This window comes from Sinohyriopsis cumingii, chromosome 9 (genome assembly GCF_028554795.1).
Source record: "Sinohyriopsis cumingii isolate HCF-2022 chromosome 9, ASM2855479v2, whole genome shotgun sequence".
NCBI lineage: Eukaryota > Metazoa > Mollusca > Bivalvia > Unionida > Unionidae > Sinohyriopsis > Sinohyriopsis cumingii.
The window spans coordinates 121,263,016-121,286,201 of record NC_142969.1 but is presented as its reverse complement, the minus strand read 5'-3'; the positions used below and the strand labels follow the sequence as shown (position 1 = coordinate 121,286,201).

The 23,186-nt window shown below is 38.4% G+C and overlaps 1 protein-coding gene across 2 annotated transcripts; it reads left to right on the top strand.

Annotated features, from left to right (window-relative positions):
- Window positions 1-6,079: 6,079 nt before the first annotated feature.
- On the top strand, window positions 6,080-15,776 carry LOC149792620 (uncharacterized). Of its 2 annotated transcripts, none has more exons than XM_089971251.1 (2): window positions 6,080-6,435; window positions 13,319-15,776. In XM_089971251.1, exons 1-2 carry the CDS (start codon window positions 6,411-6,413, stop codon window positions 14,812-14,814), a joined length of 1,521 nt encoding a protein of 506 aa, XP_089827377.1. In that variant the 5' UTR covers window positions 6,080-6,410; the 3' UTR covers window positions 14,815-15,776. The 2 variants fall into 2 exon arrangements, with proteins under 2 accessions (XP_089827377.1, XP_089827379.1); XM_089971253.1 differs by lacking the exon at window positions 6,080-6,435 and adding an exon at window positions 9,947-10,085.
- The last annotated feature ends 7,410 nt before the right edge of the window (window positions 15,777-23,186 follow it).

Here is a 23,186-nt window from a genome sequence, read left to right as displayed (position 1 = left end):
CATCGTAAGTTCGATAGCATTTCTAACTATGATGAGTTATTGCGAGAAATTAGGATGGTCGACAAGCAGCGGGACTTGCCAAAGGACGCTGGCCGAATCCCAACGAAAAAAGTATACCACCAGTCCATTAAAGATGGCGAACACGAGATACACGATTTAGAGAGAGATTTCCACCCAAGGGTCCAGCACAGAGGAGAGACTGGGATCGCAAATCAACACTATTACTAAATAGCTAAATGAATAGTCATTACACCTCGGAACTGACGGAAATTAACAGAGGGCGGAGTAACGACAACAAACAGGGCCAAGTCTACAACAGCAATATCCCAGGCCATTGCAGTAGTAGTAGTAGCCGGTAAAACTACCGTGGAAATCGGGGAAACGGAAATTGAGGTAACAACAACCGATGGCGTGGCTACGGAAGAAGAACTCATCAGTTAAATGATGGCCATACGTGGGTATGTAACCATCCTAAAGGCCAGAATACGCTGTTACAGCATTTAGTTGGTTCTTCAAAAACTAGCATTGTTTACTTAAACAATGTCCCGGTGACGGCCTTAATTGACAGTGGGTCCATGAGGACTACTGTATCAAATAATTTGTCACTTAGTGATAAGCCAGTGCTTCACTCTCTCTCTCGAGTCACTGGGTCTCAAAGTCACTATTGCAGTTGGTTCACTTATCACTTATATAGGATACATTGAGTATCCGATTTTAAGGCAATTTCTTGAGATTTCTTCAACGTCTTGTGGAGAAATACATGGGTGAAATGCATCTCAAGGCGTACCTCATTTTCACAGACGATATCTTCATTTTCTCAAAGACGTTCGATGAGCACATGGACCGTTTGGAGGCAATGTTCTCACGCTTATACCAGCATGGTCTTAAGCTGAAACCCTCTAGATGCGAGCTTCTCATGTCTTCTGTCGTTTATGTCTGTCACGTTATATGTGAAGGCATCAAGACTGACGATTTTCTCTGGAAAAACTTCTGCTATTAAGACCTGGTGAAAGCCTAACAGTACTAAGGAGCTACGTCAATGTTTGGGGTTCGTGGGTTATTATCGCCACTTTGTCGAGAACTTTACGCAGATATCACAACCGTTAAACGCTTTATTAGAGGGTCATGGAACGACAAAGGCGTCTCGAAAGAATAAATCCAAATAGAAACAAGTAGCTAATTGGGCTTGGGGCGCTGCCCAAGAAACCGCCTTCACGACCCTGATAGACAAGTTGGCCTCTACCCTGATCTTAGCATTTGCCTACTATGGTAAACCATTTATCGTGCATAATGATGCTAGCAGCTCTGGTTTAGGCGCAATACTATGTCAAGAGCAAGACGGTGTAAAAAGTCATTGTTTATGCTAGTCGCGGATTGAGACCCAGTGAACGGTGTTATCCAGCCCATAAACTAGAGTTTTTGGCGTTAAAATGGGCCGTGACGGATAATTCCATGACCGTCTCGTAGGTACCTCCTTCAAGGTGGTCACAGAGAGCAAACTATTTACATACCAACTTTCAACTGCAAAGCTCGACACTACAGAGCATGTCTGGGTTGCAGCTCAAGCAAACTATATTTTCAACAGGTATAGAGCTGGCAAAAATAACGTTGACGCAGACACCCTCTCGCGTTTACCATAAATGTTCCTCGACTTAGTGGAATCAATTCACCATGCAGCCATCGTCTGTTCCCTTAAGTGTTTCATATAGTTCGTCACCTCATTCGCCGATGAGGTGTTCTCATCTGAAGGCTGTAACAACATTAAGTGGGGCAGAAAACAGTTGACCGATAAGACAATAGCAAAAGTTATTGACCTCAAGAGTAAGGGGTTTTGGCCCATAGAGGAGGATCTCTGGAGAGAAAATTCGTCTATGCTGAAATATATCCGTGAATGGAACCGCCTTGTAGTTGAAAACTGCGTTCTCTGCAGAACCAATTCTCTTGACGGTTTGTCAGACAGCTTGTGATCCCCGAGTCATACCGGAATCTAGCCCTCAAAGCTTTCCATAACTATATGGCTCATCAGGGCAAGGAGGAAATACTTTGGTTAGCTTGGCAAAGTGTTTTTGGCCTTGTCTGGAGAAGGACGGGAATCGCAAGGTAGAGTCTTGTGAACGGTGTGTACGCAGAAAAACTCCCGTTAGGGCAATGACCAAATTAACCCCAATTCAGACCACTCGCCCTATGGAGCTCGTCTGCATAGACTTTGTCACTAGAGCGGTCTAAGGGAGGGTTTGAGAGTATCACAGATCGTTTCACCAGGTACGTTCAGGCCGTTCCTTCCCGGAACCAAACGGCTCAGACTACCGCTGAATCCCTTTATGAACATATTTTTCGGTATCATTTTTCCGAAAAGGCTTCAGTGATCGGGGTCATAATATCGAGGGTAGGGTTATAAAGGAGCTATGCAAATTAGCGAACATGTCGACGTCTCTCTCCTCCCCATTAAAATTATTGGTACCTGCAAACGCTTCAATGGAAACACTCTTAAAAATGAAATGGATATTGAAGGAAGAGTAAACACAATATTGAAAGTGGTACATTGCTCCAGTTGTCCATGAATATAATGCTACTAAGCATGATTCCACTGGATTCTCACCCCATTTTCTTACGTTTGGGCGGCACCCCCAGTTTTTATTTTGACGCTTATCTGGGTACCGCACCAGATTGTGGCGAGGCTGATGAAGAGCCTCACACGTACGCGGAAAAACGGAAAAACCGCTTCCAATTCGCTTACATAGCCGCGGCGTGGGAGTCGAGCAATAGCCATGCTAAGAACAATGTCCAGTGCGATAAGGCCCGAGAGTCCAAACTTGAAACAGGGGACCATGTCCTAGTGCGCAATGTTCGACTAAAGGGGAAACAAAAATTAGCCGACAAGTGGACCAAGGACGTATATCAGGTGATATCGATCCCGCATTTAGATATGCCAGTGTACGACGTGAGAACAGTAGGTCCGAAATCTGTACGCACATTACATTGTAATATGCTTTTGCCGTTTGAGTCTATTCCTTGCGATCCAGTCCCCAGGAAATCGGTTCGGAAGAACCCGAGTGTACAAAATGTAACCCATTGACATTCGAGCTCTGAATCAGTTCTGATTCAGACTGCGACAAATATGTTATACCACACAGACGACCCGGTTGGTCGGGAGGGAAATTGTTCGACCCCGTGACCACTTCACACTGACATCCTCTGATAGATCTCGATCTATTATCAACTCCCATATTAGCTAGCCTCTTGAAAGCGTAACCTTTCAAAATAGTGGGTCTAGACAATATGAAAGTAGTTTAAATGAACCAACTACTCGTTTATCTACCCCCTCACGTATCTCGGATACCCAAAGGTCAGTTCAAAGCCCGACCGTATTGGAGGGAGACCCATAGCGTCAGTCCATGAGATTAGTCCAGAGACCACCAACACCAAAGGTGCCACGGGAAGACCCAGACCAGGGGGGAGTAAAAATCTTGATATATGTGAATAACTGTCATGTGTTAATGTTTTTATTTATTTCTGAAGACACGATGTATAGTACTGATTGATTATTTGTTCCTGTAAATTTCTTTTTTTGGCTGCAGGCACAAAGTTGTTAAAATGTCAGGAGACATTTACACTTGGTGAAAGAGTATGTGAACCAGGTGCATGTTCGGCATGAGTGAGTGATCGATCAGTGCACGAGGCACATGAAGGGGACGATAACGTCGAGCGCCATGCACTTAATACCCTAGGTGCTCGTCGTATCGTCTCTGGACTAACGACACCTTTTGCATTTTGTCTGCGCCTATTATGACAAATGCAATTCGCGAGAATTGTGGTATCTGGATGTTTAGGGTTTTCGTGTCTGGTAAATTGTCGTTTTTATATTATCGTGTTGCTATATACTGAAATACCGGCGTGCGGATTGTGTATCGTATTTGTCTCGTTTGTAGCATTGTATATTTAAGTATGTGTTCTGTTTCGTTGTTGGTTTTTTTATTCTTACTGCTTTTCATTGGTCTTGCAACGTTGATGCTAAATTAACCCTACGACCGAGCGTGTTGTGTTCGTTTCTTCTGTACTACACCCAGCTCACATTGGTATAACAATCAAAACATAAAAGCGCATAATCAAAAATATCCCAACCCTCCACGACGTATGGAACTGTGGATCTTTTTTAGCAGCAAGTCCTCTCGTGCGACCTTAATGATGTAAAAATTTATACCGGCTCAGAACTCCTATGTTTATATTTTATTTTAGTGTTGTTGTATAGCAATATTTTACTTGAAATTTGTTATCTTTCATTCAAGCGTTGTCGTATCCCACACGAGTAGGTTAGTGTGAAAAATAAATTCCGTTAAAACTTCCAATATGAATAATTAAAGGTAAAGATAAACAAATGCAATTTTTTGCAACAACAATGATGATATACTGTGGCATGAACGGGGTAAGAAAATCCGTGAAAACAGACGACCGAACGGTTCGTGACTGTTTCAGCTGGGAATGGTAGCAACGTTCTGAAAAGTTTGCTGTTATGTTCCTTACTCGTTTTTCGATGTCGCGTGTGACATTTACCGGTATCTATGACCTATACAAAGCTCACATTGTTCATTCTCCGTAAGGAAACTACAAGTATGCTAGTAAATTCCACGATGTCCAGATTTCTTTTAACGGTGTTTGTCAAATGCGATCCAGAAAAATATCATATAATATCTTAACTTAATTCTGTCACTGAGATGCAAGTGATATAAAAATATAAACGTATATTTTTCTATCCAACTAAATTGAATATACACAAGCATGTATTTCTACTAAACCAAATGAAATGGATACAAAACAAGTGGATTGGAAGCGAATACTATTACAAAAGAGTTCCTCTCAATCATGGGAACAGCTGTAACTCAGTTTTCGGAACAACCTTATGTTGTCGCGCGTTCGATCCCGGCTCAGGCCAACCCGGGTCGGCTGCCTCGTTGTGTACTAGCAAATTCACAATTCACTTAGCTCTCATTTCCTCGGCATGACTATGCAGTAAGTCAATTGTTAAAAGTGACAACGAAACAAACAATACAAAACCAAAATCATCCCTATCACATATATACTTATAGATAGACAGAATGTAAATATAATATAATTATCCTTTTACCCAACAAAATGAAATACTGAGATAGACAGCGGTCGCTTTGTATCGTTGTTCTTTTAAGAGTATTTCTGTCAGCTGTAAATAATTAATACTCATAAAACACGACAGTGCTGGTAACCTAAAACATTTATTGCGAAGATAAACAAATGGAAAAGAAACTAATACCCAGATGTATTATCATCACATCCTACCTGCTGATGAAAATGTTGAAAAACAACTAGTCAAAAACGGATCGTGACTTGGTCCACCCTTATGCATTCGGAAGACTCGGCTGTATGCAACCTTTACAAAATTACTTGGCTTGCATAAGTGGACAGACAAATCTTCCCCACGAAATAGGGCTCAAATCCACTGTATTTACTTTAGTGAAAATGATAAGTACAAAATAAATATTATTGTGTAAGGGCATTTAATACTTAAAGAGCCGAAAATAACATTTGCACACATTTTAAAACTTAATGTGCAGTTGTTATGCCTGAAGAAAAAAATCAATGGTTGTAGTACATGTCAAAATCCTGCTCCCGTATTTTTTTAAAATCATGACAGACAGATGGGGCAGAAAATCAGGCAATAAATGCGGACAGATGCGAGATGTTAGGGATCAACGCATAAGACCACTCTGCCACCCGTGTCCAATGTTATTCTTGCTTTACGAGTATTATATCAGCGTGGAGAAATCGAATGTTCCTCCACGTCAATATCGTTTGAAAAGCCGAACCGTGAGTCATTGGAAACCAGACAATTAAGGGATCTACAGAAGAAGATACCATTGTCTACCTGTTCGATACACGCCACAACGCTTTCAGGGTATAAATAGTATGCCGTAGTCATCTATGCGTTCTTCTCCACAGCGGTCGACATCTATATATCTCTCCTTCCCAAAGTTCAGCGCATGCGGACGTCGATGCATCACACTGAAAGTATTTAAAGAATAATTCTTAATTATAATCGTTTCTTAAAATTTCTCTTTGACTTTAAAATCGCAGCTATTCACAATTATTTCTTCCGACTGACAGTCTTTTATGCAGAGATTTAGTAACTTGTCAAACAGGTAGACCTCATTTCCACACCGTTCAATGTGACACCCGACCTACGTCTCAAGATTACGAACCAAGCTTTACTATGCACACACGATTGTTACACTTGCCGCCTTACGTAAGTGCCTCACCTTGTGCAGAGGATGTATGCATACGAACACGCTTGAAATGAATCTTAGGTAGCACATTCACTGACTACGTCGGTACCTTGTAGTACAGTCTTCTAAATACAGTATGCGAGCTTGTTGCTGTTAATGGAATCGGAAAAAACATTGCAAGGTAAGCATCCTATATGTAATATTTTATTTACATGGTTTGGTGGTGGTGGTTGTGGTAGAGTGATTATTAGTAGGCGAGGTGGTCTAAAAGAACATCTTTTTTCTATAGATAAAATGTAAATTTTCATAGGCGAAACAACCCACCTTTTCTAAAAATCAAAGAAGCGTGGTAACCGTTTCATGAATAGTAGTAGTAGTAGCAGTAGTAGTAGTAGCAATAGTGATATCAGGACAGGTGCAGTAGCAGTATTTAGTAGTAGGTGAAGCAGTAGTAGTAGTAGCAGGTGGCATATCTATTAGTAAGTGTAGTAGTAGTAATAGTATCAGGGCCGTAGAGAGCTATCATGGGCACTGGGGTAAGAAACACCCGGGCCTCTCCTAGTTCTTGTTCAAACAATATTTTTCTTTTATAAAATTAAAGTGTTGTTCGGCCCAGGGTCCCTTACAGGCCCCGGCTCCGGGGATATATTCTCGGTTGCATTCCCCCCCCCCACCTCCTGCCGTTCCTGAGTAGTAGTAGTAGTAGGTGTAGTTTGTGGTAATTGTAGTAACAAGGATAAATTTAGTATGTAGATGGGGCAGTATATAGTAGTCGTATTAGTAGTTGGTGTAGTATATAGCAGTCGTATTAGTAGTAGGTGTAGTATATATCAGTCGTATTATTAGTAGATGTAGTATATAGCAGTCGTATTAGTAGTAGGTGTAGTATATATCAGTCGTATTAGTAGTAGGTGTAGTATATATCAGTCGTATTAGTAGTAGGTATCAGTCGTATTAGTAGTAGGTATCAGTCGTATTAGTAGTAGATGTAGTATATAGCAGTCGTATTAGTAGTAGGTGTAGTATATAGCAGTCGTATTAGTAGTAGGTGTAGTATACAGTAGTCGTATTAGTAGTAGGTATCAGTCATATTAGTAGTAGGTGTAATATATAGCAATCGTATTACTAGTAGATGTAGTATATAGCAGTCATATTAGTAGTAGGTGTAGTATATAGCAGTCGTATTAGTAGTAGGTATCATTCGTATTAGTAGTAGGTGTAGTATATATCAGTCGTATTAGTAGTAGGTGTAGTATATATCAATCGTATTAGTAGTAGGTGTAGTATATAGTAGTCGTATTAGTAGTAGGTGTAGTATATATCAGTCGTATTAGTAGTAGGTATAGTATATATCAATCGTATTAGTAGTAGGTGTAGTATATAGTAGTCGTATTAGTAGTAGGTGTAGTATATATCAGTCGTATTAGTAGTAGGTGTAGTATATATCAGTCGTATTAGTAGTAGGTGTAGTATATAGTAGTCGTATTAGTAGTAGGTGTAGTATATATCAGTCGTATTAGTAGTAGGTGTAGTATATATCAGTCGTATTAGTAGTAGGTATAGTATATATCAATCGTATTAGTAGTAGGTGTAGTATATAGTAGTCGTATTAGTAGTAGGTTTAGTATATATCAGTCGTATTAGTAGTAGGTATCAGTCGTATTAGTAGTAAGTGTAATATATAGCAGTCGTATTAGTAGTAGGTGTAGTATATAGTAGTCGTATTAGTAGTAGGTGTAGTATATAGCAGTCGTATTAGTAGTAGGTATCAGTCGTATTAGTAGTAGGTGTAGTATACAGCAATTGTATTAGTAGTATGTGTAGTATATATCAGTCGTATTAGTAGTAGGTGTAGTATACAGCAGTCGTATTAGTAGTAGGTGTAGTATATAGCAGTCGTATTAGTAGTAGGTGTAGTATATAGCAGTCGTATTAGTAGTAGGTGTAGTATACAGCAGTCGTATTAGTAGTAGGTGTAGTATATATCAGTCGTATTAGTAGTAGATGTAGTATATAGCAGTCGTATTAGTAGTAGGTGTAGTATATAGCAATCATATTAGTACTAGGTATCACTCGTATTAGTAGTAGGTATCAGTCGTATTAGTAGTAGGTATCAGTCGTATTAGTAGTAGGTATCAGTCGTATTAGTAGTAGGTGTATTATACAGCAGTCGTATTAGTAGTAGGTGTAGTATATATCAGTCGTATTAGTAGTAGGTATCAGTCGTATTAGTAATAGGTGTAATATATAGCAGTCGTATTAGTAGTAGGTGTAGTATATATCAATCGTAGTAGTAGTAGAAATATTATATGGTAGTCGGGATAGTAGTAGGGGTAGTGAGTAGTAGTCGGGATAGTAGTAGGGGTAAGGAGTAGTAGTCAGGAGTAAGTTTTTGTTTCTCCTTCTTTCTAGCTCTCTTTTCAGCTTACTTTATGTTTCTGTCTTCCTCGGCGTTTTGAACGCCCTGTCTGACAGCTAGGCACCAGGTGGCACGGTTGTTTGCACAGCTCTCCCAGTTGTTGACATTGATGTCGGCCGTCTTCATGTCCTTCTTGAAGACATCTTTGTAGCGCATACGTTGTCGTCCAGTCGGTCGTGCATAATAAGCACAAATTGTACTTCAAGAGCCTGGAAAATCAAAGAATTCCCCAGTATATCAACTGATTACCTGCGTGACATCAGTACGAGCATTTATCAGGTCAAACAGGCTCCAACGTATACAAATGAGTATCTCACAGAGCAAGGGCACTATGAGGTTATGCCATGCGTGGATTTGCCAGGTCTGTTACATGTAAAAATCCAGTCTCGCCACTCCAAAAATAAAATCCATTTACTATGGATCTAATACAAGGTGAACTATTCCATGGACACCATCAAAGGATGGTACTGTACCTGCAAGTTTAGTGATCGGGTTGTGTTGTGCCCATGTATCTAGTTTCCTGTGTTTTCTTGGCTGCAAAAGATGGGTAAATGACGAGTTGACAAAGAAAGCATCACTAACTAGTCATCTTAAGGTTGCGTCATCTATTCCAGAATGTGAATATGACAATGAGGAATCAAATGAGTTGTTTTTCTACACTGTGACGACTACTTGCATCAGTAGTCATCTGGCTCCTTTTGTTTATATGACAAATGATAATTTTGTATAATTTGATTTGTCATCCATATCATGATGTTTCCATTATTATGACATCTTATTTGTGTGATATTGATGAAGAAAGAACGATAATACATAACAATTGCCAGACTAAGGCCTTCCAGGGCCCTCGTCACTGAAAATATTATAGTTAACCCACCCCCACTACTAAGTGTGAAATTTATAATAAAAAAACGAATATCAGAAGCTAAAAAAGGCTGGAAAATACCAGCGTTATGCCGCCATTCTAAATCACATTACTCGTACATGCAAATTTAAATGGTTATATATAATTCATTCAATTTTATCATCGGCAAATACTTATAATTATTTTCCGGTGCCCCTGTTGGTCTGGTGCCCTAAGTACTTGCTTAGTATGCTTAATGGGTAATCTGGCGATTTGCATACCACATTAAAATGAATTTTAAAAAATGTATACTTTAAAGACATACTCATTAATAATTTTACTTTTTGATGTCCATGTTGGCCTGAATAGTTTATTTTTAATGCTTTTTATTCTCTTTTTGATGACTGTGCCGTCATTGCAAGTTATGTCTGGCCACCTTCCAGTGTCTCTAAGAGGGGTCCAATCTTAAATACACACAAAAATGACAATCACAGTAACAGTTACTCATCTCAACTGTACAGACGGCAGGAGTATACCATCCCTGGGTCATGTTTGGGTGGATGAGTGGGTACGTTACAATCATCGGTATTTGCTGCTCGATTTGATTTTAACTGCTACCGTTATGTTTAGGATACGTATTTCTTTTATCAGATGCTTCGTTGTCTCTTCCTTGCATAGATTTTCATTAAAACACTTCTCTGAGCCTCCACATATATAAAGCCTTACGGCGAGGTATTCGCATGATTTTTGCGAAGGAATACGGACAAACATGTCGGCCTACAGGTATATTATCCAGTAATAAAATATTTATGCACAAAATTTGCCTTCGAAACCTGTCAAATTTAAGTCAGTGTGACTAGCTTCACTTTAATGGCATATATGAACACATATCCATATATATAATGTTATTTTCTTCGTTCAAATTTGTCTATACGTTTTTGAATTTCTACATTGCCCCCATCGAGGGCCCCAGCTTTGAGTCGATACAAATACGTGAATATAGGCCTACATGTGCATAGGACGAGAGAGAGAGAATCAGTCATATATAGTTACTTTAAACAATGAAAAGGGGGAAATATACTACTTTGACTAGTTTTTCATCCAAGTTGACGTGCAAACTTGTTCCTGACAATTCTTTGGAAGCTGCATTCATTCTATGCATCCCTGAATCTTGCACGATGTAAATCATCTTTGCAGACTATTTTATGATTAAGTACCTTTTTTGTCAACGTATTTTAGACACAGTTTCAGTTGACGTATAAGTACGATATTCTACTTTTGTCTGCGATGGACCATTTTGGAATAGTTTTAGAAACTCCAAAACTAATAAAAATGCATATTGCAAATTTGAAACTGAGTGAATAGCTCATGGAAAAGCAGTATCTATGAGAAGTAAATGTAAAAGAGGGCTACTTTTCATGTCTGTTTGGATAGTTTTTTGACACCCTGTAACCATGGCAATGGACACGTGAACACAAAACTGATGTCAGAAATAAATGTTAACCATCCCATGTGTACAGCAAACATAATATAAGGACATTTGGAGGGGGTGGGGGCGCAGAAAGTGGCACTTATTCAATATTGTATTTTACATAATTAATTTCATTAATAAGCTCCATCTTCATCTGATATTGTTCTCTTTGTAAAGGATTAGCTAGAGATGGTTTTCGACCAGTTTGATCCTTGATTGAAAAAGGTGGAATTTGCTCAGTAATGGAATGTTTAGCTACAGCAAATATATTGGTTTTTGCAGAGGTGAATTGTATTTTTGACAATGGAAGTATAATTTCAATCTGATCAGGTATTATTGAATTTCCTAAACAATTTTTGTGTATCAGTTTCTTTGTGAAAACTAAGTCACTTTGAAGAATATGATCACTTCTGTAGACTTGATTTTCTGAATTATGGATAATTGTAAAACGATTTTCTGAAAAAAAGATAAAATATCTTGCTTAACTGGGTTACTATTACTCCATGTTTATTTTTATGTAAATGTAACAATGTTTCTCTCGCCACCTGTCAGCAAAAGTATCTCCTGTACGTGTACCAGCCCTGGGATTAATTTTCACATTATAAATTTTATAGTGTCCATGACAAAGCTGAAATTACCCCCAATAGTTATCTTAATCGCTGCTGAAGGCTATTATTTTGTCCTAGATTTGTGAGTAAAGATTTGCATTGTGGCGGTTAGGACCATATACACGAGTAGAGCGAACCTACATGTATTTAATTACCGGTATCTAGAAATATTTTATTACCTGCGTTATCTTTCTTGTTTCTGTGCAAGTTGAATTGAAAATTGGAATGGCCACCAGTCTGGAGTTAGATTAAATGGAATGTACAACACAACCATAACCCTGTGTTGATTTTATGTATTTCTCCCGTATCTGAATCAAGTGGGTATATTGATAAACGGAATATTTCATCTGTTTGAGGTTGTTTTTTTTTTAAGCATCCCTTCTGTTAACTGTATCTACAAATCCCTGACAACTAATAGTAACAATCTTAAAGTTGTCATCCATATAACGACAGACATTTTTGGTGTGTTGTGTGATGTGATTTGGATTTTTAACGTAGCTTTTACACTTTTTCAGTCATATCGCTACGTTGTCTGCAGTGTGGCTGTTTATAGTGATGTCTAGCACTGGGTCATCATGCCACAGACATGTAGCACGATGTCCCAGTCAGATTAACCTGATACCAGGCCGACCAGTCCTAACACTAACATCTTAAACTGAACGTTTAGCGAGGCAGCTGTTAGTACCATTTTGTTAGTCTTTGGTATGACTCGGCCGGTGATCGAACCCACGACCTCGCGCTTCCGAGGCGGACGTTCTAACCACTAGGCCACCTGAGCGGTAGACATTTTTTTGTGTAAAATGAACGAGTGAGCCTCGGATGTGCATAGGAGACCCAGCCGGCAGATGTCATATTGATTTGCCAATTTGTGTTTAAAGAAGTTAAGTCTTAATATTCTAAAACTTACAAAAATAAATTCATCAAAACTATATTGAATACTAATAAAACAGATCTATTTGGGGATGGCGGCAGTACGATAGCAGTAAACTGGGTCAGTTACAGTCCGCATGTCCTTAATTACCCTCATGGTAATTACCCTCATGGAAAAGCCAGTCAATAAGATGTCGCAATACCAAATGAATTTTGCCTACACTCTACTCATAATCAAACGAGATCGGCCAATCCGATCCAAGGATACGTTATTAATATGCATGCTCGAATTCATCTGAAAATTTGAAAGAGAGAGATGGGGGAAGACTTATATATCCTCTATGGCATGTGAGAGCAGTGTTCTTGTTGTAAACAATGATTTTTTTATAGAATGGAACTAGGTACGGGTAGAATAAAATGTCAGGTTGCTAGACTTTGGTGGTCTTTTTTTATACTCCCAGTGTGACTCTAGCTGCTGTCTTTTTCACATGTGTTTCTTACAATGAAGAAGACAAGCGGACCCAAGATATCGGAAAGAATCGATACACAAACACTCATCGCTGTGCTAATTTAATTGAATGAGAGGTGTCTCAATGAAAGTTATCTCGTGACCTTGCATTTATCTTCAATAACTGCGACGATATTAATACCAAAATCATTCAGTGTCCTTATTTGGGCAAGGATATATGCAGTTAAGTTTACTTTTATTGTGTACCTAGTGAGATGCGAAATGAGGTTCAGTTTCAGTTTCAATTGTGTTGTTTCTAAAGTGTAGGTACACAATTGTAAGGAGTATTAATTTCACATTTTCAATGTTTGATCCTATCCATCCATTATTTTTGCATATTTCAGCTATAACATGGACTATGGATGCTGCTATAAACAGATGTAAAAGGGACTCTGTGCCCTTAAAGAGACAACTTGGGCACTTAGAAGTCATGTATCATTACTGCAATCAGGAGGGCTCTGACCTTTTGACATCCGTTGTTCATCTGTCTGCCGCCTACAAACCAACCATAAACCAAATCGTGGAAGCTTTGCTGTGTCTTGCAAAAAGACACCCTTTACTACGGATGACAATCCAGCAAGATCCAAAGACACCTGGAACATATTACTTTAAAGAAATGGATTCATTGCAGGTTGACTTCAAAGAGGAGAAAATTAGTCCTCGCGATTTTCTAGACGTTGGGGCAACTACTGGGTACAGAATGAGTGACGGTCCCTTATGGAGATGTAGGCTTATAGGATGGCATTCATCATTCAGTACAAATGTTTCCGAAATATGTAAGAAACAAGTAGCAGATCAACCGAAGCATCCAGTATTTGGCTTTTCCTGGCATCATGGCATCGTTGATGGGATTTACTTTCGATGGGTAGTTGAAGAATTTTTGTTGTTTTTGGAGAGGACGAAATATGGACTTGTTCACAAGTCTGTACAGTCGTTATCATTATACCCACCATTAGATCGTGTGATTAGCCAGTCCATTGCGAGCCACGTACCTGTAGAAGTATTTGGAGTAACTTGTCTCACAGGAAATCAAATTAAGGCATCAGATAACTCGTTGCTGGTGTCCGCACTTGATGCTTATGTTTCAACATTTGCAAACGAAATCCAATCTTTAGAAAAATGTGAACCTAAATCACGCACTTTAATGAGAACTTTCAATAAAAGTAGGACACATACATTTATTTCCAAGTGCAAAGACATGAATATTTTACTTTCTGGAGCCTTGATGGCGGCTTGTTGTTGTGCATTTGCTCGGCTTGTGGAGAGATCTGTACCTTCACAATGTGAACTCGATTTGACCGCGGAAATTCTGGTAAATATGAGGAGATATCTTCCTAACGATACGCAGTCTCAGATGGGGGACATACCGTATCCTGGCACCGGTGCTTTTGCTGCAACCGAAAATGTGACGGTCAGACCTTTAAGAGATGCGTGTCCGTCAAACGAGTTTTGGAAAATAGCAAAAATGTGGTCGGAGAGAATTCAAGTCAGTCTAAAATCACACCAGTACTTAAAGCAAATGATGTCGGAAATGACCAACAGCATTACAAATTCTCCATCACAAAAGGGCAAAGCCCAGGGTGTGGTTTGTTTGAGTAATGTTGGCAATTTAGATCTTGTGTTAAAAACGGAATCATCCAAGGACTTCCGATTAATTGATATGTTTGGTACCTCAAGCGTTTTGATCGACGATAGTCCCATATTTTTTCTCACCTGCAGTACTTGCTCAGGAAAAATGACCATGTGCCTGACTTTCTGTGAAAACTATACAACAAAAACCACCGCATCTCGTTACCTGGGTTATGTTGAGTCGTATATCGACTCCGTATCCAAGTTATGAAACAAGAGCGTTTTAGGCTATAGAAGGAAACTTAACAAAATTTATCATATTTATTTTTGATGAAATATATGCCAGTTTTCTTCTGCAAAGTAGTTAGTCAGTTAGTAGGTCAGTTACTAAGTTTTACTTATTTCATCTCTTACTTCGCAAGCTGATAGTGTACAGTTAAGCTTGCCATACAGCCAGCTAACCATTTAGCCCGATAGACAGTTAAGAAAATACGACGAAATTATATCCTTTGAACTGCCGTACAGAAAGGAAAATGTAAAAGATATAAACACCTTCCATCAGAAAATGAATACAAGGTTATAAGAACACACTTGATCGCAACACATTAAGCTACTTCAAACACCAGGTTTGACTTACACAGTGAAATTGAATGATTATTATGGTGACGTTTAGACTCTTTTACAGAACAATGGTTACAAATCCAAAAAGTGCAAAGAAAGTACGAATGACAGAGGAAAAGGCAAAGAATGAAATTAAATATTCTTATTCCTAAAAGGACTTTAAAGGATAAATATCACCAATCATGGGTCTGTGTAAACTGTCCAGACATGTGTGATAAAGACAAGAATGATAAATCTTAAATAAAATCAGCAAATTGTATGAAATTAAGCAGGGATGTATGATGTATCTCATTTGAACAACAATCATGTAGTTCCTGATCAGTGAAACAATTACTTCTTTATTTTAAATTTGGTAAAACGTACATGCAAAACTTTCTTGTTTTTGTCTTTTCTTAACTTTGTTTCTTCCAAAGCGAGGAAATTAAATGATATGACCAGAGCAGGGAATATATTTGATATTGTATTTAATACAACACGTCATTCTTTCAACATTTCCCACCATAATTTTGGGAGGACATATTAAGACAAAGAATATGAAGAAGAAATCCACAAGCAGTATGGCTCAAATTTGAATTCAGTCGGATGAAGCATTAAAGCGAAACTGGTCACACATTCTACGTGTTGGTGTTGTTTATTTTAATTATTTATAATATATTATATGCACAGAGAGAGAGAGAGAGAGAGAGAGAGAGAGAGAGAGATCTGATAACGTGTAGTGGCGCTATTGCTCCATATATTTTTCCATGCCGATCAAATGGTGTTCATAAATGCAGTATATCAAGCTATTGTGTAAGATAGAATCCTAACCACCCTAAAATATAATACTAGGATAAAAATTGCTGAGCCATGACACAAAAAGGAATATCAAATGAAACAAAATCCTGAAAACATATTTCTTTTAATAAAACTTAGATTAATACAGAAGACTACCGCTCAAATTATGTGTTACAACACGTGGAAGAATAAGACACGATAAACAAGGCCATTTTTAACAAAACACAACTATTCTGTCAGTCATTCTGGCATGGTTATGTTCATTGATAAAGATCTGCGTTCAAAGTAATTTCTGCAGTGTTATTAGGTGACTGCAGTTTTTGTTGTAAAGGACATGTTTAAAAGACATTCACTTTAGTGTTAAGCACAACAACAATAATATAATCATATGCTGAAGACACTGGAATATTGTAGCATCAGTCAAATTAAAGGATAAGAAAATTGATGTGGTCTAGTTGTGAAAATGGAAACTGTAATGGGAAGGTTAGTCATAGTATGACCAGATTCCACGTCTTTTTTCAACCGTAAATTTGGACATTTCTTCTTCAATGTGCATTCTATGGTGACCCATCCCTGCTTAGAACTAAGTGTACGAGATACCGTAGCAGACAAAAGCTGGTCCCAACAAGTTGCAGTTTAAAGTTCAACGTCATATGTCGAGGATTCTAATTTCACACATTTTGTCAAATTGTTGGTGTTGACAGTCCCATTTCCGATTTCGAATTTTGCAATTTCATTTGTTGAATTACATAGCAGTGGTTGAGAGTTCAATTTTATGTGCAGATTGTTTTAGATATTCTTTTGTTGACAGTGGTGGTTGAAATTTCGATGTTGTATGTCAAGAATTCCAGATTCAGTTCTTGAGTCCAAATGTTTGCGATGAAAGTTCCATTTCTTATATCTGTTTTTAAATTTTATTTGTTGAATTACACAGCGATGCTTGAAAATGTAATTTTTTATGTCGATCTTTTAGATTTTAATTTTGAATACAGCTCCCCAGTGCCAATCCCTAAAAATAATCCCAAACAAGGTCTCCAATATCTTTTATTACGTTTATATTTTTAAATTTGTACATGAAACCCTGAAAATGAGAGGCTGCTTCGAGTTGTTTCTAATTTATTAGTTCTTCTCCTGTTGTTAATTGAAGATCACTACAACTGTGTGTGTTGATGCATTTGGATGAGTACTACAATTATCATCTAAATGTAGGTCACTAAGTTTAATTTTACCTTTCATTACTTTACTCAGATTTTATTTTACTTTGTTAGTGGAAAGCGACGCATAGCAGTCACTTTTCCGTCAACATTTACAGGTTTTTTTTAATACAATTTTTAAGCTGTGTACATTTCGTAAACCCTTTTGTAGAATCTCATCATATTTCTGATAAATAATTAAGACCTCGAAAAAAGTTCGTTTTATAACATGCGCACTAGCTCCTTTTACCTCGAGTTGAAGTTCATAGAAAAATTTGGTTAAAGGTTTTCATTTGCTACTTATTCCTAAACTCTATAATAATTATAAATTCTTATCACACTTGGCATTCACCATTATAAACCTAAGACAATTCATTATGCGACATATTTGCTCACTCTATGACCATGGAAACAAGGTCACAATGGTATAAAGTTTTCATTAAAGCCGTTCTGCGACACGCACTCTCGTCCTTTTTGATATTTGGGTCACAGTCCTTTAGGAAATTAGCATTATTGTTTCAGTTGAAGTTTTTGTTTCCTTTGGCTTTTATTTCCTAAAGACCTTGATGGATGCTGTTCAGACGTTTGATGAATTATTATCAAGGTAAGACAGTTAATACTGCAACATGTTCGTTCCACCTTTTGGGGGACTAAACTCACGGTGTTGATATTGGTTGAAACATCGAGGCCCTGGCTTTCTTGTGTTTTAGTTCAGTTTCTCAAGGATTACAGGCATCATAAGCATCCTGCTTTGTGTTTAGACATGTTTTGATCAGTGCAAGGCTGTAGCAAAGTTGTGACAAATAAATCAGTATACGGGAATTGTATCCAACAATAATGCACAAGACTATAACATAGAGGCACGTCTGATTATTTGAGCAAGGCCACTCACCTACCCCACTACACCCCGGCCCAGCCGTTTTAGAATATTTTCCTTTTATACACTGCTTCGGTTTGGGCCTTTTTCCATTGTGCCAGGCGTTTTTCCCAACAATTTACGTACTTGTATTGTGTGTCTATCACGGACTTGATCATGTGGAAGAAACAACACTTAATCTCATAAACCTCATCATGTGTTTCGACATCAAAATAACCACTTGAAATCTTTATTAGTACCGGTAAGTAAATTTGCCACAGAACTCATTTGGTCAACCATGTTTGAGCAATCCCATGAGTGACTTTTTCCGCACTTGCTAACTTTTCCACAGCGGCATCACCTCTCCAAAACTCTCGCGAAATGTAACATATTTTGAATATTGTCCTTTTTTTTGTTGTATCGATTGTTTGTTTGTTTTAAAACTAATTTGTTTTTAACGAGTGGACTTGTGTCTGCCTCAAAATGGATTTTGACCACCAAGTGCAGTCTTAAGATTCTTTCTCCCTGTGTTGAATTAATCGCATTCAAGTCATGAATCAGATTCACGTCGGTGCGTTGACGTGGGCGGATATCATTGGATGCTTAATAAGCAAGGTTATGTCAGTAACACAAAGCCTCAACAAGGTTGATAGTTGAAGCCGGGCTTAGATTGGTTGTTAGAATACAGTCGTATATCAGGTCGTGTACCAGGCCCAAGATATCCAGAAATGTGTTTTTCACCAGGATATATACTCCACGATGTCGAGATGGGCCACACTATTTGCATTAGGATCCACTTTGTTAATGAAGCCGCGATATCACTGCCGATGAGGTATTTTTATTTTTATCTAAAGGTAAAATTGTTTGCTCCACATCGAACATAATTCCAGTGATAGCAGCTCGTCCATTACGTGTATGAACTCGAGCTGAATTTGCGGTACGTGTCTTCGAGCAAAGTCGCACACAATATGAAGACATGGTCGCATTATTAATACTGTACTATTTAAAGACGGTATGAAGTGGCAAATTTCTGGTGATCTAACGAGTAGACATTAGTTGAGACCAGAGAACCATTAGCTAGATTTATTGAGACAGGCGCGTATCATATCGCCATACTACCGTGTACAGTAATGTCCTTTAGAGGGAGAATTTTGTTCCTAATTAAGCATTTGTTTATACAGCAGCCAGGCGGACTATTAGGGACACGGAAAACTTCATTTTTCATGGTAAAGCTGTCACAGTTGAGAAATCGCAGAAACTCCGTTACTCAAACTACCAGGTCAAGCTGACCCTGACTTTGGCGCCTCTGGAAAAAGGCGGCAGAGATTTTTGATTCTGATTGGTTACGTTGAATAAGGGGCGTGTTTCCCACACAAAATTTTATAGCTTTTAAAATTGTCACATCGGAAATTCTAATCAGTCTAAACTTTTCTACGTGAGAAACCAAAGTAGGCTCCGGGGGATTTGCAAGAAATTCCCCGTAAAAGAACTGTTGTCCAAAGGGGACTATTGTCGAAAGGAACCGACGAACTAATTTACCGATTAGAGGGAGGAACGTTGAAAGCAAAGGTAGTGTGACAATTCCATGTAATTTGTTGATGCCATATATAATGCTTTGCTGAAGTTATTTACTTGTAGTTGCACGAATCTTTTTTCTACGTTCGTGTAATAATTTGCTTTATGAAGTACAATTGTGTTGAGTTTATGCATAGGAAGTCGTACATTAATCTTCTTTAGATAAGTTTGACGAATTGTTTGAATTTGTCGTCTTGTTTACATAAGAAACAATACATAAGAATTTAATACATTACATTAGTTAATTTGATTACGAGAATCCGTGTGAATTCGCAGAATTTAGAAGATTTCACGTATGATTAAGAATAAGTGTGTATTGACTGAAATGATCTAGTAATTGATTGATGTGATGTATCCTATTTATTCGCTGTGTAAATTGAGGCTGGCTCAGAACCCCAGGCCTCGCGTATGAGTTAATGTGTAAGGTCAAGGCGTAACGAATTAGCCATTTGACTAACTAGGGTCAGTATAGGACATGTGGAGTCGATTGATAGCCTTTGCATCTGTTTAGCACTGATACTGAAATATGACAACGAGGGAGAATAATGAAGAATTAACTGTTTCATAAATAACGGGAACTTTAGGTTTTCTCTATTTATATTTATTTAAAAGGGAGAAAATAGCTCCTGAGACGTATAATCCTGAGAAGTATAATACTGAGACGTATAATTCTGAGACGTATACTGAGAAGTATAGAGAGAAGTGCAGTGAGACGTATAATCCTGTGACGCAATCCTGCGACGTATTAATTTCTGAAACGTATCCTGAGAGTATCCTGAGACGGATGGTGGAAAGTATCATCCTGAGATCCAAGCGTCTGAACAGCTACAGTGGCAGCAGAACAACTGAGGACGAGCAGGTTATGCAATCGTATAAAACGTTGACTTCGATTGTTCACTCGATCCTATGATGAACTAAATCTATCAGTAAACAGATCGGCTATTTTATTTAAATCTATTTGCGTTTTCTTTGTATTTCGGTGAAAGTTAAATTTCTAAAAGCTGAGTATATTTCTGATGTAATGAATTTTCACAGTGTTTTTATGTAATTGATTAAATTGTTTGTTTACATGTACGGGGGCTCGTGTTGGTTTGTTCTATATACCTGCTCAGATCTCTATCTATTTCACCACTTATATTTATATTTACTCGAACCGGGCAATAACATCGAGGGCGGTCAACCCATAGATAACGAAAATCAAATTTGGCGGGACACCCACCAGGGACAATTCTCCCCCATTACAGACATCATGCTGAAGGAAATTTAGCGGGTGATTTTGATAAAAACAAAGATTTTACTGTCATTTACTTTTTTGCACAGCATCACCTATACCTTCCAAGCATGGCGACGGAACTGTGTTTCCAAACTCAGTTCGTGCACTAATCATTAGACCAGATGGATAAAAAGAAGAAAAAACTGTTGTTAAATATGTTTTAAAAATGGTGAACTTGAGATAGGTTGTACGCAATCGCGCCATCGGTTGATGAGATACGGTGTTATGATGTTTTAAAAGACTTTCAAAAAGCGTTGAGTGACAAAAGTTCGTTGAGAAGTCGTGTTGCTACTACCATCGATGAATCACCTACCAATTAATGATTTGGATGCAAACAAAAACATTCTTATCGTGTGCGACGATGTGATGCTTGAGAACCGAGTCAATCCCGCGCAAATGTTCTCTCGAAGCAGGCACAAAACACGGACGTATTTTATTTGACTCAACGATACGCACATGTACCTAAAATGATCAATGACAACTGTAACATGTTAATGATATTTCGTGGCATTGAAGCACGTGATCTTGGGAATAATCATTGGACTTAGTATGTCGCCGACCAAACTTAGGATGACTTTCTTTACATGTTTGCGAGGAACACTAAGTTTGCTCACCATTAATTTGACCGAAACGTGCATGGGTAAATATCGTGCGTGTCTTAAAACGTATATCACGTCAATTTAACAATATAAAAAAGCCACAGTTACATGAAATGTTTGCCGGTGATGTCGTAGAAGAGTATGAAAAACGACGCCGTAAAGACGCTCGTGAACGCTATGAATTAATTTTTAATGTTACTGCAGGTCGATAAAGTATCAAAGCTATTTTACGGCTGCGACAGACTGCGTTAAAACACAATACATTGGGCTTTGAACAAACATTTGCACCGCTAATTAAACCCACAAAGGAAATTGTTGATCATGCAAAGAATATGAAAAAAGCAACCAGAGCAACCGTACAACAGGTGGCAGCGCTAACTGGAACCGAAGAAGCGTTGGTCCAGTTTGTAAGATAGCCAACCACCAAAGCTATCCAAAAAAATCAGCAAGAGCAACTACAGAGACTATCACGCGTTTGCCATTTGCGATTAAGGAAGTTAAAGATGTTGTTGACATTGAGAAGCCATACGTTAACTTGCAGAAGGCATCTGTGCACTTCATGAGGACGTTATAGAGGCAGTTGCTATGATAGCTGACGTGCCACCTGAATACAAAGTCAGAGATGCCGACACCGCCTCAATTTTTAAATGAAATAGCTCGCCGGTCGATATTTGAAAAATGCCCTGCGTGTTGATCTTAACAGACACATGATTTATGAATGGATAGGAATGGCCTAAAATGGTACAGTTTACTGGAAAGAAACAAGCTGCCGTTACTCGGTGTAATCAGTTTGTGCAAACGTTTGGCGCATTTACAAATGGAAGAACAGAATGTGAAAGGGTGATAGAGAGAATATTTTATAGTTGCGACCAATAATGCAACCACAACCACAACATATTCATAGAGACCTGATCATGAATATGCTACAGGGGGAAATCTGCAACGTAAGCAAGGGGAACTCCAAAGATTTGCGTACCTCGCATCGGATAAACAATTACAACCAAAAACTGAAACGGTCTAACTAAACCAGCAAAATGGAAAACACCATTCCAAGCAAAAATATAATTTGACAATTATTTAAAATATTAGGAAGCTGATCGAGCACGCTATTTTAAGAACCAACCACCACCAAGAATACACATACCAACCACATTTGAACAATTTTCTATATCACCGACTGCAGAGAGTCCTCACAGGATGAGGAACTAAGGCAACAGCGAAGTCGACAGAAACGTGAAGCACCTGCACCTCAATACACACCTGCACCAACAAAAGATGAGAGAAAGAAGAAGAAAAAGAAGTCCTTTGTGGACTGTGTGGCACTAACGACTCTGCTGATCGATTATAAACACCTGTGGGATCAGTTCGTGCGGGAAACAAAGAATCTGAAGTCAGCAATGCAGCAGCATCGATTTGTCAACGATTTCTCACTAATGATATCACGGACAGAGACAAATACCGTGCGCTGATGCATAAATCAGTTGAAGATATCAATGATATAACGATGAACTACATTCGTACAACACCGATGATGATTTCTGAAACGATTGAGACGTCTGCGTTTTACTTTAAATATATGCTGCTATGCAAAGTGGTTGTAAATATAACCAAGGGGGTTACCTCGATGAACACAATCTCATCGACGAAACCAGAATTTAGTATGACTTTTCTGTACCTGTGACTGCAGGTGAATCACGCAAATTTGATATCGCACTGACGTCGTTGGGAGTTTGTTAAAATTGACCTAACATC